The 17,570-nt window shown below is 40.8% G+C and overlaps 1 protein-coding gene across 1 annotated transcript in view; it reads right to left on the bottom strand.

Annotated features, from left to right (window-relative positions):
* The window catches only part of PTPRG (protein tyrosine phosphatase receptor type G), a gene marked incomplete at both ends in the record, with an annotated part of 373,823 nt that overhangs the window by 114,929 nt on the left and 241,324 nt on the right, over positions 1 to 17,570 (bottom strand). Inside the window, one exon of the mRNA XM_079540404.1 lies at positions 11,705 to 11,800. Coding sequence (XP_079396530.1) covers positions 11,705 to 11,800 — 96 coding nt within the window. The remainder of the gene's footprint in view (positions 1 to 11,704; positions 11,801 to 17,570) is intronic.

The raw sequence follows: 17,570 nt of genomic DNA, 5'->3' as shown, positions 1-17,570 counted from the left end.
CTCCGCCCTATGAACTTGAGGATTTCTGATTTAGATTCACAGGAGGTATAACATCAGATAGGAGGATTACTCTGGGCAAGCCGCCATCTCAGCTGCAGAATTATTTTGGGGGTGATATGCCATCAGCATTATCTGTTAAGCCATCAGCCATATGTATAAATGCCTACCTCTAAAAAGACATAAAGAAAGAGACCAGCCTAGGCTCTGATTTACTTTCATTGCCTTTCTTTGACCCCTGGAAAGAAAACCCTCAATACCCATCTCTCCCACAGCCGTCCTGCAGCACAGACACTGGAGATGACAAAAACCAGCAACAATTCGACCCTCTGGCAGGAACCTGAACACTGCATTTGCAGTCATTTACAAGAGGTTGTAACTGAATCACTGAGAGGCTTTTTAATGCATGCTTGCTCTGCATTATGTGCAACATATAGGAATGATACAGGAACCCATGTGTGTTAGTGGCAATAACTGGGGCGGTAATGGGCTGGGCAGCACCTTCCTGCTCCCAGCCTCTCTCTTCCACTTCCATGCTTTCACAGCACATGGAGCCCAAGCAAAACTTCCTGACTCTGCAGCTGGACCTGCTCTGCGACTTGGTGAGGGCACGATTAAGATGATGAGGGAACTGCCTCGCTGACTGCACAGAAACGACATGTTCCATTTATTTGCACAGTGCAAGCCCTAAGTGATTCTTACATCTCAAAGCAACCCATTAACAAGAGACTTTGTGAATGGAGTATCTGGGTAAACACTTCAAACAAATATATAAATTATGCATTGTCGGTATACTTTTCTACCTTAGGGACCACACTGAAACGAGACTAAAGAATTATGTTTTATTTGTATTAAAAATGTATTAGCTGCTGTCCGAGCAGGTTTTCTAGAACATTTGGTATGCTACCCAGGAAATTCTGTCTGAAGCTTGCATTGTTTATTATTGCCAATACCAGGAGAAACTTGGCACTGTTGTAACTGAGAACTACAGTAATAATTCTTCAGGCAGAACAGTTTAAATTTAATAACTTTTCCTTCTGAGCCAGGAGATCTGAAGGCAAAGGGAGTCCCAATTTTACCCATCTATTTTATATATTCAGACTTTACAACCAATTTCTTTTATGGTACAAAGTGAAACTCAGCAATCATTTATGAATGGATCCCACACTCTTACTTAATGTGTGCCCTAACGCTAACTGGTAACCAGAGACACTGCAGCTCCATGGAAGACACAGAGGATGAAAACTAGCGCTGCTTTTCTAAGGGCTACACAAACACTGTGCAACATCCAGCAGGACTGTGCCTCACATGGACCTGAGAGCTGGATGCATTTAAGGAAAGGATAGATGTAGTACTTAGAGACTTGGTTTAGCGAGTGGTATTGGTGGTAGCTGGGTGGTTGGACTAGATGATCTTAGAGGCCTTTCCCAGTCTTAGTGATTTTATGATTCTAAGTTCCTGGATCTCAGTGCCTACGACCCCTGCACATAAACCACCTATACTTGATTAGTCCTCTGAGAGACAAATGGGGTCTGTGTCCTGGATGGCTGCAGAGGACGGACTTTGCAGAAAAATAAATTGAATTAAATTTAAAAAAGAGGTAGGCAGAGAGACATAAAAAATGATCTTCCCGGAATCCAGGCTGAATGTTTAACAAGAAGGAGAAAACAGAGTTATTCAGAGGCAGCTGCTGTGTTTGGGAGAGAGGAGAAGGGAAAGGAGATGAACGTACAGCTTTATTTCTCCTTTGATTCTGTAACCAAGACCAATTCTAGCAAAACTCTCCAAAGACTTGGAGAGCAAAAATAGATGCTTTATTTGCAACCTCTCTCCCTTTTTCTTAAACAAAAAGGTCATGTCAGAATGCACCAGCTTGGAAACGTTGTGAGGAGGACGGAGGACAAAGCAGTCGCTGCAGAGATGAGAAAGGGTACTTGCAGGAAAGAAAACAAGGCAGGTTCAATGACTTCTCAGTGCTCAAAGACGCAAAGAGAGATTCCACAAGGAGCTGGTGTCCCCCCAAAGCACACAGCAGAGGCTGCAGTCCTCATGCTCTGCCCCAGCTCTGCTGGCATCCTGCCCCAGCTCTGCCGTGCGATGTCTGAAGAAATGGCAAAAGTGACACAGCAACAGAGCACACTGGAGAAAAATGCAAAAGGCAACGCTGCAGTTAGGGAACTAATTTGTTTTTTAGTCTAATGGTTATAATCAGCAGACTTCCTGAGTATCAATCTTCCTGAACCACAGAGGGGGTGAGATTATAGACTGACGACTGTAATTTTTACATATTAGACATCTAAGTGTCATTTTCAGGAGTCTGGTAATGAAAACTCCAAGAGACTTTTTCCCATCAATTTAAAGATTTTTTTTTTCTGCATGACTACAAAATGATTTTATTTTTTTAAGGCAGGATATTTTTTAAATCACAGAGAAGTAAATTACTGCACTTCAGATGCTGACATTCGACACTAAATAATTCCTATGCTGACTCCAATTTGGAACATCAAGGGCGAGGGAAAGGAAAGGGAGGCAAACGAATATGCAGATGTGTGCTGATCGGGTTCTTAGGGCAAGTTATTCAAACAAAACCACTAAAATATAAGGGGACAATTATGAAAATTAAGGCTAACAAATTGGTATGTAATTTAATGAAGCAAGTTAATAACGGCATCCCACTTGGGATTAATCATAATATATTAATTAATAAGCATTGGGAAGCAAAAAAGCTGCACGTCAAAATCATTTACAATGCTGTAAACTGAAAGATAGCGATCCTGACATTCAGACGATCATTAAGCTAGAAGAGCACAGAGATCTGTTCCCCATGCAAAGCACACAACCAGCTCACATTAATGGTTACGACAGATCGTTCATGATATTGAGCAGAGACACCATAAAACACACTGAAAGTGTTTCTCAGATTTGTAGGTTTGCACTGCTTTGGGGTCCAAGTCCTCTCAACTGCAAAAGAAAAGTTTACAGTTCCTTCCTAGCATCGTTCATTGTGATGTTCCCATTAAAAACAAAAAGCAATGGATTGTGATTCATCACAAAAACCAAAAGTTGCCCAGCAGCACACCGCAACCGGGAGCTGCCCTCATCAGACCAGGGAAGCAGCAGCACAAGTTATGAGACCCGGCAGTTAAGAAAGCATTTATAGTCCACACAGGGAAAAAAATTATCTAATTTTCGTCTTTAGTTAGAGGTTGTTCCAGACACACTGGAAACAGCATTTCTTTCTCTATATGAACCTGAAATTAAAAACAAAATAAAAGTCAAAGTCTCTCTGTGCACTCTGGTATTTCACCCTGCGCTACACAAAGAACCACATGACATCACTTTCTGCACAGACTGTGTTCCCTAAAACTTAACCTGATAAAAAGATTCTCATTGGAAGTATTGCATTTTGGCATGATCTGACATAAAGTGGGGCTTCCTGCTCTCCTGCCTCAGTGGAAAATGCCATGAGTTCATGCAGCTGCAGAGAAGAAGGGACAGGAAGGCGATCGCTCGGGCGCACATAAGGCAGATTATCCTTCTACACCACACAGTCAGCCTGTGGATAGAAAAGTTTCAACACAGCAGGTTGCAGCCATCATGATCTAGAGACTGCAAATGCCTCTTGGCAGAACACAGGCAAGCAGAAGCAGAACGATGTGTTTGCTTCCAAGAACGATCTGTTTCAGCCGCCCTGTCAGTCTGTCTGCCTCCGGATCCAGCCCCCCTTTCGCTCACGCATTTGTACTTGTTCCTCCAAGCACGCCTGCTCCGATGTTCAGGCTGCTGTGTGAACACCTCTGCTCTTAGCAGACTCGTGCTTGGCCACATGGGCTCCTTCTCACGAGTGAGGCACGGCAAATGTGCAGCCACGTGAATAAGCAAGCATGGTGCTCTGCAAAGCAAGAGGAACTTGGCTCGCGTTTGTATGGGACGTGAGATGGGGATTACGAGGAGCCTGGGCTCAGCAGAGACGCCAGAAGCAAAAGTATTTCTCAGTGCTGGTGTCAGTCAACAGAAAGTTTCATAGAATCAGAGAATCGTTTGAGTTGGAAGTACCCTTAAAGGCCATCTGGTCCAACTGCCCTGCAATGCACCGGGACACCTACAGCTCCATCAGGTGCTCAGAGCCCATCCAGCCTGACTTTGGATGTCTCCAAAGACGGTGCACCTGCCACCTCTCTGGGCAACCTGTGCCACTGCTTCTTTGCTCTTATTTGCAGTATTGCAGCAGCCTGCTCCACAGATAACAGCCTGTGGAGTCTGAGGAACTCCAGACTTGGACAGGAGTTGTTTGCTTAGTACTCTCTAGAGGCAGGCCAAACATTTATGTCCTAAAATAAAGGATGAAGAGCCCTATTACAGAATCCTTTTTCACTGTTGAACAAAATATGAAAGATGACAAAACTGCACAAAGGTATGAAACAGAGCAAGGATAAAGCCTCGTTAGGCATTTGAAAGTCAGTGAGCACCAAAACTGAAACTGGCTATATATTTACTTTGTCAGTCGCAGAGCTATTCCCCATCTGTTCTCCCTTTGCTTTCTTCCTTTACATAAAATATTCAAAAATATTCAAATTTCTCAAAGTTTCAAGAGAAGTTGAAACAAAATAAAAATCTGAACATGCAGATTTTGGATTTAGTTTAAAAATTCTTTTTTTTTTTTTTTTGTTTTTAATTGAAAGGTAGATTCTTTTAGAAACAAACATTTCCCTTGAATTTTTCCTACCCAAACCCAGCTTCCAATCAATGGGGTTTTAATGCAGGTTCTTATACCAGCATGGGCTCTGACTGTTAGGCACCCAACCTCACATGTTTTGGCTGCAGAGACGGCTCTGGAGGCTGTTCAGTGCCATTCACGCTCTGAACTCAATCCAAATCTAGCAGGCTTTAAGAAATACTCATAATTTTCTGTTTAAATCCTCCACAATGCAAACTAACTGTCACGTTCTGATAGGTTTATCTCCATCTATTTACTGGAAAGTTGGGTGAGTATTTCTCTACTCCAGAAATGATTCCTACTGCTATGTATCAACTGTACTGCACACGGTTTTTCTCAGAAAAATGTATTCCCATTACTCTACAGACTCTGCCTGCTCACATTTACTCAACTCTTATACCTTAGGGTACATATTTTCTACTTCTATATATTATTCTTCAACTATACAAAGGCCCTAGTACTGCTTTTATTAGTAATGACTAGTAGCTTTAAATAGCTGCAGTGATTTACAAATACTTGGAAACTGTACGTCAGTTGAACACATTTCAGATTGTTTTGCTCATCTTCTGTTCCACAGAGGGCTACTAATATGTATGCATGCACTTTGACAAAAATAAATTACGCTTTCAAAAGGCATTTAATAAATAGCTTTAGCCTACATGCATTTTCATTTCATGAAGATAATTTAAAAAAACCCACCCTGTACTAATTACTAAATAATACTCCTAATCAATAATAATAGTTTTATTATTCATAATAAGTATTCATTAATAAAATACCAGGAGTTCTACTGTAACCATTAAAAGAATTAATACTGTAATTTAATTTTAAGGTCTTTACATGTATCTGAAGTCTATTAAAATAAATGAAAAGCCTCTCAATAAGTCTGGGTGATGCCCTGCATGTTAACGATGCTACACGTTATTTGAGCTACCGCAAATCACCTTTAAGATATTGCCTAAACACTGAAGCAGTGATTATGATTCATGTAGGTGGACATAATAATGTTTCAGGGAAAGGGCACACTTCCTCTTCATTCTCATTTTCCAAATTAAGTTTTGCTCAGACTTTCAAGAAGTGCTGCAAGAAGGAAGACGTAAAATTAGGGCACTGCCAAGGGACGATGAGATCCTGGTGTCCTACCAGCTATCCAAATAGCAACAGCATCTGAAGCAGTTAGCCACTGAAAATACCAGAGCCAGTTATGGGCGGGGAAGACGGGGGAAAAAATTGTTTCTAAGGTAGTCAGAAGTTGAATTCTATTATTTCAGAACCACACAAAAAGGGGCATATTTGTGTCAAATATTCAGTGACTTTGACTGTGTTCCACTGATTTATGCTGCGTTTAGCTCATTTGGGCTCTGTGAATAGCAAGTTAATGATTGCTTTTATGAAGCTCACCAAGAATTGCTATCAAAAATCTTGCAAAAGCAAAGCCACAATTACTATTTCTGTTTGTTTCAAATCTCTGCATACATAAGCTAGTAGCAAGTATAAAGACATTCACACACAAATAACACCCATCTATAAAAGTTAAGCGCTACACATATTTTTCAACAGCCTTAATATTAGAAAAGAGAAACAAAATTGCTTCCCAGAAAAAGACCTGTAAACTTTTGATGTTTACGCCACGTACTTCTGAAAACACCATTAGCTCCATACTTGCTCCCAAGCAGCTAATTATCTTTAAAAATCTAGCCCTATACTACTAACGCTCATGAGTGATCGAGGTATCAACATCACTCATCATTAGGAAGATAATTTTAATGATGAAAGCATTGCTAAAAGTTACTTTTAAATTCATTTTTACTTTGATTTCTTTAGAGATGATTTGTTTGAGTACCTGAGATACAGTAACTAATCACTGATGGTTTTCTTTGCAAATCATAAAATAGATTTATAGGCACTCCCTGCAGGAACAAGAATTCCATCACCTCCTCCTGAATTTCTGAGCTATCGAATATTTGATGAGCGCTTAGGGAATCAGTATTGTGTCTTTTCACAGCAGTAATCAAAGAATGAAGTATTCTCTTCTGTAATGAATCTACCACAGGCCCAAAAGATGAATATTTTAAACGCAAAAGCAATATGTTTGTTTTGAACACATTTAAGTTTGGCTTTAATAAAGCAATAGTGAAGTGTGCAATGAATTATATTGCTAGATGGTTAAAACTGGGCTGTGCAATATTTCTGAATGCATTTAATCCAAGTAACTATTCATTTTAAATGTGACTTATAAATATATATTACACGAATGTGTATGAATGGATGATTCAGGAAACAGAGAGATTTGTGCCTTCCCTTCCACTCCTGGCTTGCTTCAAAACCAGCTCGGCCTGACAATTAATTGAGGCCTGGAGCGAGAATATTATTAAGAATGAGCTGAACCTCACCGGGCTGAAATTACACACCCACATGAACTATTCAAGGTAGGAGCTGTTAAATCAAGACTGACGTGTCCTGCTGGCTCCTCAACCTGTCCTGGAGGATGGGTGGGCCTCGCCAATGAGTCCCATCACTGCAGTGTCGCTGCCTCTGAAAATCCTGAAGCCTTTAGTAAAGACAAAGAGGATGCTGCTGGCTGCAAACAATGGATAGGAAATTATGAGCCTTCCACCAGCACCGGTTGCACCTTGAGATGCACCAAGTAACCCCAACACTGACAGGTGCAGTTCTGCCAAGGAGGCGGAGAGAAGTCATGGGCTAACCTTATTTCTCTCCAAAGCACTCTGATCTTTGCTTAAAAAACACAAACAAGTTTTCTTTAACAATAACAAAAAAAACCCCAACACAGGAGGTTTTTGGCTTACACTGCTGCTTTGTATTTTGATATTTTGATTCCCTCTTCTTGCACTACAGTGAGTGCTTTCCACGCCAATTCCCACTTAAAGGAAAAGTCACTTCTTCCACAGATTCCGTGGCCCTCAGTGAAGAATGTTTATGGTTGGAATGACTGCTATACCTCCTGGCATCAGCAGAATGGAGCTCCTTCTTTCCATTTCAGCTTGTTCCAGCTGAACAGCTTTTAAAATAATTCGACCAAAAAGAGATGACAGGTGCCTAAGTCACTTTGCTACTGTCACACTGCTGTGGACTTGTGGCCTCTCTGAGAATGAGAGGTTCCTCAGAGGTAGAGTATAGAGCATAGAGCATGGTCAAGGGTTTCTCTGCTTCCTTTTTGTGTTTTGCACAGTGAGGCACTTCATCTTGTCCCAAATAATGAGCTACAGAACAGATTCTGCAAGAATTTTCAGTGGAGCTAAATCATCTGCTGCTTCGTTATTTGTTGCATGTACAATGTTCCCTAGCACCCTGCTTGAAGTGATGCTATGGTCAGAAAAGGGTCCACGTATCTTTGGAGCCTTCTTCTCCATATGCCTTCTCACTTTAAAACATGCACGCCAGTGCAAAAATCAGCTTTCAGAACCCAGTTAGAGATTTCAGACTAGCAAAACATTTGCAAATTGAAAATACCTGCGGCAGAATCCCCACAGCTATTTCATGTGACACCATCTGAGCGTCTGCCCACAGCAAACTACTGAGATGTGCGTTTACAGCAGTTTGGAAATGCAAGCATTGTTTCCCAATTTTAGCTAGTAATGTTCTTCATTTGTCAGGTCAACTGACCTGCAGCATGGCATCAAAAAGAGAATTTATCAACAGAATTTATAATGAAAGCAAAGATAAAAGCACATATGCGATTATCAGCAATTACGGTATAATTCCAAGTGCTTCAATTACCCAAGTTCAGAACCAATGTACTTTACCTGGAAATTGCCCTTGAAACAGTGAATTCAAAATGGAAAATTCTTATATAGTCTAAGTTAAATTATTTAAAAACCAGGAAAGAGGGTCCTTAATTATTTAATGTTTCACCAATAATTATACAGCTCAATATAATGTTCACTCACTGGAGAACCTGATTTTCAAGGGAACATTTGTGAACATCAGTCAAACAAAACACGCATGCCAGACCCTGAATTCAGTCAGTGCAATGCACATTCATTCCAACACAGCATTAACACATTAGTCAAAATCCAAGTCTTGACTCAATGGCAAACCTAGCCAATAATTTCTACATTAAAATGTTTACACAGAAAAGCACCTGCAATTCAGTGTTCCAATATATTTTTAAAAACAAACAAACAAACAAAAACAACACAACCAAAACAGTGTGCCTTGTATTACTATATTTCTTAAATGTTGTGTTCTAAATAACTGAGTTAGAGATGGGGCTATAGACATGGAAAACAGCAGACTATGAAAATAGTTCTCAGAAAGTTAAAACTGTTTATCAAAATAAGGACGTGGACATCTTCAGGACATTTGCTTCAACAGTTCTGAGAGCCAGTTTCAAAAGGCAGTTTTGAAATTAGTTGCCTGAAATACTGGCTTATTTTGTGCCCTGGGGAGTAAGGCTATAGGAACACCAGGTATTTCTGAACAAAACAGCCAACAAAACCCCGAGCTGTGGGTCACCATCGCAGAGCTCCTCAGTCTAACACTGTATAGATCTGCAAAGCATTACCACCATCAATTAATAATCCTAAGCACAAAATCTTCACTTCCATGGGACAAGCTCTGGGCTCACGATGGGCAGCTCCCACATTGGGTACCCCACACCTCTCATGGGCCAGAAAATGCACAAGCCCTTTGAGCATGAGGGCTCTGGGCTCTACAAATCTTCCCAGGCAGCCTTCTGTCTCAGAGCAGAGCTACCCAGGAGGAACATCTGATACAGACAGGTTTAATGGCACACTGCTGATCTATCACTTCAACCCAGAGGCAAGGAACTGAAAAAAAAAAAAGAAAAAAAAAAAAAGGAAGAAAACCATCTCCTTTCAGCCACAAACTGACTTGTTGCTGGGTCACTTTGCCAAGGAATTACCTTACTCCCATCACTCTGGAAAAGAACAGTCTTTTTATCAGTAATGGCTTCAGATTTCATGGCTCCTGGAGCAGTGGAGCCCAGCTGCACCATCATCAGGACTTTACAACCCAATGTCCTGTAGCCTGCAGGGCTAGAGATGATGAAAAGTATAGATTTCTGGTTCTCTCAGGGGACCAACACACCTGGTTGTGGTCTCAAGGAGTCTGAGCTCTCTTGCAATCAAAGATTTTTTTTTTTAAACAGAATTACAGACTGTTTGAGGGTATTTTTAGTGAGTTCAATGGCTCCCTCAAAATTGTACAAAGTGGGATGCTTGATAACGCAGCGCCTGGCTTTGCAGGGGGGGGGGAATACAAAACAGTCCCACTTGTTGTTAAGATCCTTGAAAAACTGTTTTTTTTTGGCAGAAATGTCACATGTAGACTAGGAAACGTTGTGACATGGGGCAGCATTTCATGCAGCCTAGGTGAAGCATATTTGGGCAGTGAATTGCAATTAAATTCAGGCAATTAAATTTAGACACACTATGCTGGAACGTGTATTGCATACCGTGACATAGCACTTGCTCCTTCTGACACCGTACACACACAGTGTGCATCTCTTCATCATGACATAAATCACATGACAGTGACTTTGGTTGTTCTATCTCTAAACAGTTGTCACGTCAGGCCAAATTGAATTTGCCCAACCCTTCCGCCAGCACATCACCATTAACAAGTCTGGGGACGCATCCTGCTATGCCACTGTAAATTATCACAGCTCCACCAACTGCACTCTAACGTGAAACGCCACGGAAGCGCTCAGAAATCAGCAGTGATGAATTTAATGTGCTAGCTACTTCCACTAGCCTGATGTCAGCAGAGTTGCAGCAATGTATGCAACACGAGGATTCGCCCTTTTATCCTTATCAAAGCTTTTGATCAAAGGCAGTGACATAAAAAAAAGACAACCTTATTTAATTTAAGCAGTACAGTCACACCTGTCACTCTAACATCATAGAGAAAGGAGGTATTTACATATGGGTACTTGCATGTTCTTTTTAATCTAACTTCACAGACATAACAGTAAGATCATTTTCTCCCACAGTAAGAGCTAGAGTGAAACCTCACAAAGGACTGATGTTTTCCCTTGCTCTTCCCTCCCTCATCTTCTCTCCTTTGAAAAAGCAACACCTTGAATTACTTCAGAATCTTCATTAGCTACTTATTAATTTGGGAAGCTTGTCATAGAATCATCAAGGTTGGAAAGACCACCAAGATCACCTAGTCCAACTGTCAGCCCATGCCTGTGACTGCTCTAACTGTGTCACGCAGTGCCACATCCACCCTTTTCTTGAGCACCTCTGCCACCTCCTTAGGCAGCCTGCTCCAATTCCTCACCGCCCTTCCTGAGAAGAAATTTCTCCTAAGTTTAGTGATACAGAGTTGCTCCAACTCACTCCATTCAACTCGCCCTCATGCCAGTGTAAGGACAAACCCTATTCCTGATCAAACCTGACCCAACCCCATGCTGCTGAACCACCAGGTGACCTGACCTGCCCTCCACTGTGATCAGCAGGCTGCACCCTGAACCAACAGATGAGCTCCCTGAGCATTCAAGTTTTTGAGGATGCATTTCAAAATAGGGAATGCGTAAATCCACTCATTTGGAAACCAGGTCTCCTCGAGAACTTGTTACTATGACAATTTAGAAGAAGCTGCTGCAGATGAGACAGATGAAACGTATTGATTAATTTTCTCCCAAGCTATGTTTGAATTTTAAGTTTTCTCTACGCAGAATCAGCTCACAGCAGTTTGTTAGTATTCTGGGGACCTGAGCAATGTGCTTCAGCAGTGAAGGAAGTTCCATGATAAATGTGTTCTCAATCTCCATCTGTAAAGCGGCTATAAAATCAGAACAATTGATGCAAAATTCTTCATTACATTTCTAAATATGCTTATTTACATTTTAAATCACACATAGACAATATGAAATATTTTTCACTTAGACAGGTAGGAACAGGAAAACAGATGCATCCATTAAACCTGAAACAATTCAATGAATTAAACAGTACTTGGTGAAAGCTTTGGTTTATGGATATAACCCTTGTTTAAACTTACTTGAAAAAACACGGCCATGGCTCCTACTTCCCTGTTTTCTAGAACTGCTGTTCCAAAACTGTCAAAGTCATCGGGATTGTAGAAATAAATCTGCATCTGTAAAAATTAAAAACAATAACAAAATTACGTCAGTGTTGATTCATCCAGCTTTCAAGTGAGGTAGTGCATATAGGCTGTACATACAGCCAGTGTTATGAAACGGAGATAGAGGAATTCTGCTGAACAATATTGTTTAACTAGCATCTTGATTAATAGCACAGCCGCCCTACTGGGACAGTAACCAGGGAACAGAGTCAACGCAATGCATTTTAATAACAAACCAAAGGATAAACAGTATGGCCAGTCAGTTTGGATGGCAAACTTTGTGCTTTTTTTGCCAGGATCTCTTCATTTCTTTTTTTTTTCCAGTGCAGGCTCATCTCCTGTTCCGTTAAATGTGCTAGACATTTTTATCTCAAAAACCATAGAGAATTTTTGAAAACGATTTCAGTGTTTAGAGATATTCCTTTACTCCTAAAGCAATTTGTAAGATAAAAGTGTGCCTCTGTAGCAATGCATTTTCATGAGCCTCTGATATTCAGGACTATCAGTTTGGGTCAGAATTCTTTCTGACTTTATTTTATGGCTTCTACTTCCAAAGCTTTAGTGCACAACAACAAGTATAAGCGAGACGAAAATGGATATTCTGATGGCATTTTGGACAAATAACAAATTGCACTGTTCAGGGCAATTTTCACATCGTTACTGGGTGATGAGGAACAGTCCCACAGTGCAGCCAAATGCAGCTATAGGTCTGCTTGGACTGCCCATGTCTCCTGGCACTTTGCTTGGCATCGCTCACTCCTGTAAGTCTGTATGCAAGGAAACCCACTGATGGCATCAGCTGGGGCTTTTCTCAGACGGCAAAGCATGAGAAATCATGCCTTCTCCAAATATACTTTTCCCAGATTTTATGTATGGCCAGATGAGATGTTATCCTTTCATTTCTCCCAAATGTGGGCCCACTCATTTTTACTGATTCACAGGCTTCCGGCCCTATATACTCTCTGTAATGTACTGGCAAAGCACCTATATATCTAATAAAACATCACCATACAGAGAGAAGGCCAAGATGAAGATGGGTCTCTTCTGAGCTGGAGGTACTTTTGCAACAGGAGGATAAAATAAGACCACACTCCAAACTGCTCACAAAAGAAAAAAGGAAAAAAAAAAAAAAGGAAAAAAATCATCTGGCACTCACTCTAGCTTCATAAAACTGGAAAGCAATTTTCTCCCCCTACTTCGGCCTCCCTATTCCCAGCACACTCGCAGCACACTGGGATGCTGGCAATATCTCACAAAGTTGGTGCTGCCTCCAGGTCCGAACTCGTGCTCTGAACATACGCAGGCTGAGGCGCCACTGATCACTGATGCAGAAATTACAAACAGTTTGTTTCAGGTGGGATTGCTCAGACTTCAATTAAGTCAGCGCAGACAAAAGCTCACAAAACACTTGCAAATTACATTTTACTCCCCTTTAAAATAAAGCCTAAAAAGAGGTATACCTGATATAAAATACCTCACTATATGGCCCTCATAGGAGCTTATGAAGAAAAGTATCACAGAGTGAGTTCAGCATATGCCAAAGTCATTTTGGATCAATTTTGCTCACGGCATTTTAAGGAAATTAATTTTTACAATACACTTCTGGATAGCAGTGCAAAGGGCTTTGGTAAAAAAACGCTTAATTCAGATCGCTCGTCGCAGCAGTGCAATTTCAGAGACTAATCAAGAACCACACTCTGCCTTGATTACCAAACACACTGAAACATTTTCCCGCTGCTCCCTGGTGGTTTTCCAGGGAACGTGGTTCCTCTCCTTGCATCCATCAAGTCAAGGGGAACTGTCTTGTATGAAAAATTATCGTCATCTGTCATACAGCAGCTTCCTTACTCGCTCATACAGCTAGAAGGAACATTCTAGGAGTGGAACCTCCCAGGAATTGCTTTTACAGAATTTGCACACGCACACACTGCAAAAACAATGTTAAGAAGATGAAAAAGTTACATCCTCAAAGCTGCACGACTCAAGCTGCTCAAGAAGCCACACCTGGACACCTCAGCATTAGTATTATGACAATTTTCTGATTATGTAATCCCATGTTCTCTTCCATAACACAGTCTCATCTGTTTTCCCACAATTTACAATAAAACGCAAATGTACCAAAGATTTCTGTTCTTTTTTACATAATATCTATAATCTTACATGCATTTATAGGTAGACACTTTGTTTAGTATTTTCCATGGATGGCATAATATTCTTTAAGTACAAATCAGGAATAAGACAGTTAGCCATAAAATTAATTTCACTGCATACTTCAGTGGCCTAAACATGCTGGAAAATTTTCATTATAACTCCTTATTATATAATTAGTATATACAATGTATGGTGCACTTTGCATATAAATGACTTCTACTGTCTCTGCCTGGTACATTCAAAGCAGTACTACACAATACAACAAAGGAGCATTCAAGCTAATGAAAATTTGGATCTTATTATGATACGTTATTTGTGAAATTCATAATGGAGAATCATTCAAGCTTGCACATCCAACCTGAATCCTGCCGCTGCCTGACTTCAGCACTGTAAGCCACTGTTTCACACATTTCTCTGTATGATTTCACACAGCTTCGAATTTCCAAAATTTAAAAAAAAATCTATCTTCTTCAACAGCTCTGAATCCCTCAGCCACGGAAAGCCTGCAATGCCTTTCTAGTTTCTTTAGCTTGACACTAACTGCAATCAGAACGCTCTGCTCCTCACTTCTTTGCTGTCAGTGCTCCAAATCACCTTCCAGTGGCACAGGTCCCAGGGGGCACAAGAGCCCTGTTCTCTATGGCACAATATATTACATTTATCAGCCTTTCACATCTAGACCAGCTACAGCTAACAAGGCCAGGAAAGTCTTACATGGGCTTTCTTAATCGCAGCAATGCAGCAAGCATATACCTTGTGAAGATCTATTACAAAAAAAAAAAAGGAAGAGCCCAAGCAACCTGAAAATTTCAGTGTTGTGACAAGGCTAAGCTGAAAGAGACCTGTGTGAGGCACATAAAGGGGCTTTTCTTGCAGGATGACTCTCACCATCCCGAAATTCTACTGATGACGACTGCAGTTACAGAGCTTCACCAAGGCAAAGGGAGGGCAACGCTTGCTTCTAATGGAAAAACTTCATGCTTTGACACTCTTCACACTCTGAAAGAGTGGAATTGTTTTCACTCAAACTTGAGAGAGATTCGCTGTACAGCTGAGATTAAGCCTGAAAAAATTTCACTGAAGGAGAAAATCTTCAGAATGTCACAAGTGCCTTAAAACAGAGGATTAGCAAAAAAACCCTCACTGCCATAACCCAGGAGATAATTGCAGTCATCCTACAAAACCACGTCTTGTTTTCTACTCTTTTCTATCCAGAAATATGCCCAGCTGTTACCGTTTCCAAGCACTGCAGGCGTTTTTCCAGACAACAACTCTTCTACAAAGAAATGCAGCACACACATCCAACACCTGAATTGTTTCCCAGCCCAGAGCACATTGCCTCCATGCTCTTACTGCCCACCTGCAGTCCTGCAGTGTGCCATAGGGCAGCAGTTCTCTCCTGCTCAGGTCAGCTTACTTCTGCACAAACACCTTTCTTCAAATACATTCGTTCAAACTGCAGCTATTCCCCAATAAAATTTGGGCTCCACTTTGAGGTTACTGGATTTTGACTCAGAACTGGTTTGCTATCACTCCGGTCTTACAAAGACTGGCTGCCCAAAATGCACACGTGCATTATGAAAATCAATGCCCATCAGAGATCAGTTCTGATTTTAAGTGCAATTGCCTCTGAATAACTCAACGCTCCCTACGAAACATCCCTAGCTTGCAAAAATGGAGCACACATCACATGAACAACCTCTACCCATCACCTGTCCACAAATAAACTGTTCTGAGCTCTGTTTGGGTGCTCCTTCCCTGCTTGGCAGGATGGGCATGTAGACAGACACCACCATGCCTCTTATTGCCCCATTACAAAGGCAGAAAGTTTATATTCTGATACAGACCATCATGGCTCAACTCATTCAGCACTTAGAAGAGAAAAGCCACAAAGAGCATTTGATAGATCCCAAAAGACGTGCATGAGTTCAAAGCAATTCTAGGAGACGGGAAAGCAAGCAAGTGAATTTTCCATAGACAGATGCCAAGTATTTTAAAAATAAATAATTGAGATTTTTAAATTGGGCTGCTATCACCCTGTGCAACCTCCCACGGCAGATTTCTCTTTAGATTAAAAAATGAACAAAGGCTCATTGTGCTGTCACAGATGTGGAGTACAGAATATTCAATAGGATCAGGAATTCTGGTGGAAGGAAAAAGATCATCAGAATTAACTTTCTGCTCATTTCCTTCCAGCAATCCAAGGGCTACCATGCAATTTAAAGGGGAAAAAAAAAAAAGAAAAAAAAAAGGTTTGATAGGCCAGCCAATTTCTTGATGAATCAGGCAGCAAGACACAGAGACAACAGCAATGTGTTTAGAGACAGAGTAATTTCACACAAGCAAAGTGCACAGGCATAAGCAGGTACACTGCAAATCCTTGCAGAGTGCTGAAGCAAACAGCGTGAAGTCTTTCCTCTAAACAAAGGGGTTCTACAATGAATATACGAGCTCTTAGTAGCTCTACTCCTTGTATTCTAAGAATAAATTATTCTTGGCCACTTACACAGCTGGGTTTAAAACCTCTCAAAAAATAAAATTAAAAAAAATCCACCAAAATCCATGCTCACATTATGAATCATACATGAATTTTCTTAACCGAAAGCCCGTATGTAACTTATGTCTGCTTTAGACATGTGCACAGGGAACTAGACGATGTGATCCATTTGACTGGAATAAAAACTTTCTACAGACATAACGTAATCTTCACTGCAGCAATGAACATTCCGAGTTACTGTCCTGCAGTCAGTGTGTCTGCTGGACAGTGAGATGGGAGCAATCAAGTCTGACGTTTGGCTTCTCATTATATTCTCTTAAAAAATAATAATTAAAAAAGCAACAAAAAAACACTAATTAATCATTTATAACATATTCTAAATCTGCTTAGAAAAGACAGAGGGGAGAAGGGAAAGAGAATCGTGATGTTTTCCATTTCTCCTACCAGAGTCTGATGTAATAAATTAGAGTACGCTGCATTCTTTCTAAAAGATAAAGCTGAACAGGAGAAGATAATGGCATGTTTTTCCTGCCTAGTCTATTATTCATCAGTGAATTTTTAACTACAGTTAGGCAGGTACAGAGATGTATTTTGAATGTCATAACTTAGTATTTTACAGAGTCTAAAAAGGTGCTGGGTAGATTGCAAAACAAAGAGTCAGACGAGGTCCCTGCCCTAAAATAATTATGACTTTATAATGAAGACAATGCTGGGCTGAGAAAACGAAAGGAATTAAAACAACAGGAAGAGCAAAGATCACATGAGTGAAATAACAATTCAACTCAATTTACATGTTCACATGCCTTAGAAGCATGAGAAATTTACATTTAGTCTTTTCCTTTTAACATTAAGCATTAATTATTGCTTCATTGTTGTCTAGAAACAACACAACGGGTGCATCTATGCTATGGATAAAGGTGAGGCTGAGGAATTTCCTAGCCCTTGTCACCTGTTACCCCATGTGCTGCCCCCAGCACTGGGCAGGTCCCACAGCAGCCCCATAGGGAGAGCAGAGCAGCGCTAGCAGGACTGCCATGTGCTTAAATGCACGGCTGGATGGGGGCCATATGACTCAGTATCCAGCGTGCTAAGCCCTGAATGTTAAGAGAGAATTACCTTGGCAAGCCAGAAACT

This window comes from Tetrao urogallus (assembly GCF_951394365.1).
Source record: "Tetrao urogallus genome assembly, chromosome: 10".
NCBI lineage: Eukaryota > Metazoa > Chordata > Aves > Galliformes > Phasianidae > Tetrao > Tetrao urogallus.
The sequence above is the reverse complement of the archived record's forward strand: the minus strand, read 5'-3'. Positions and strand labels throughout refer to the sequence as shown.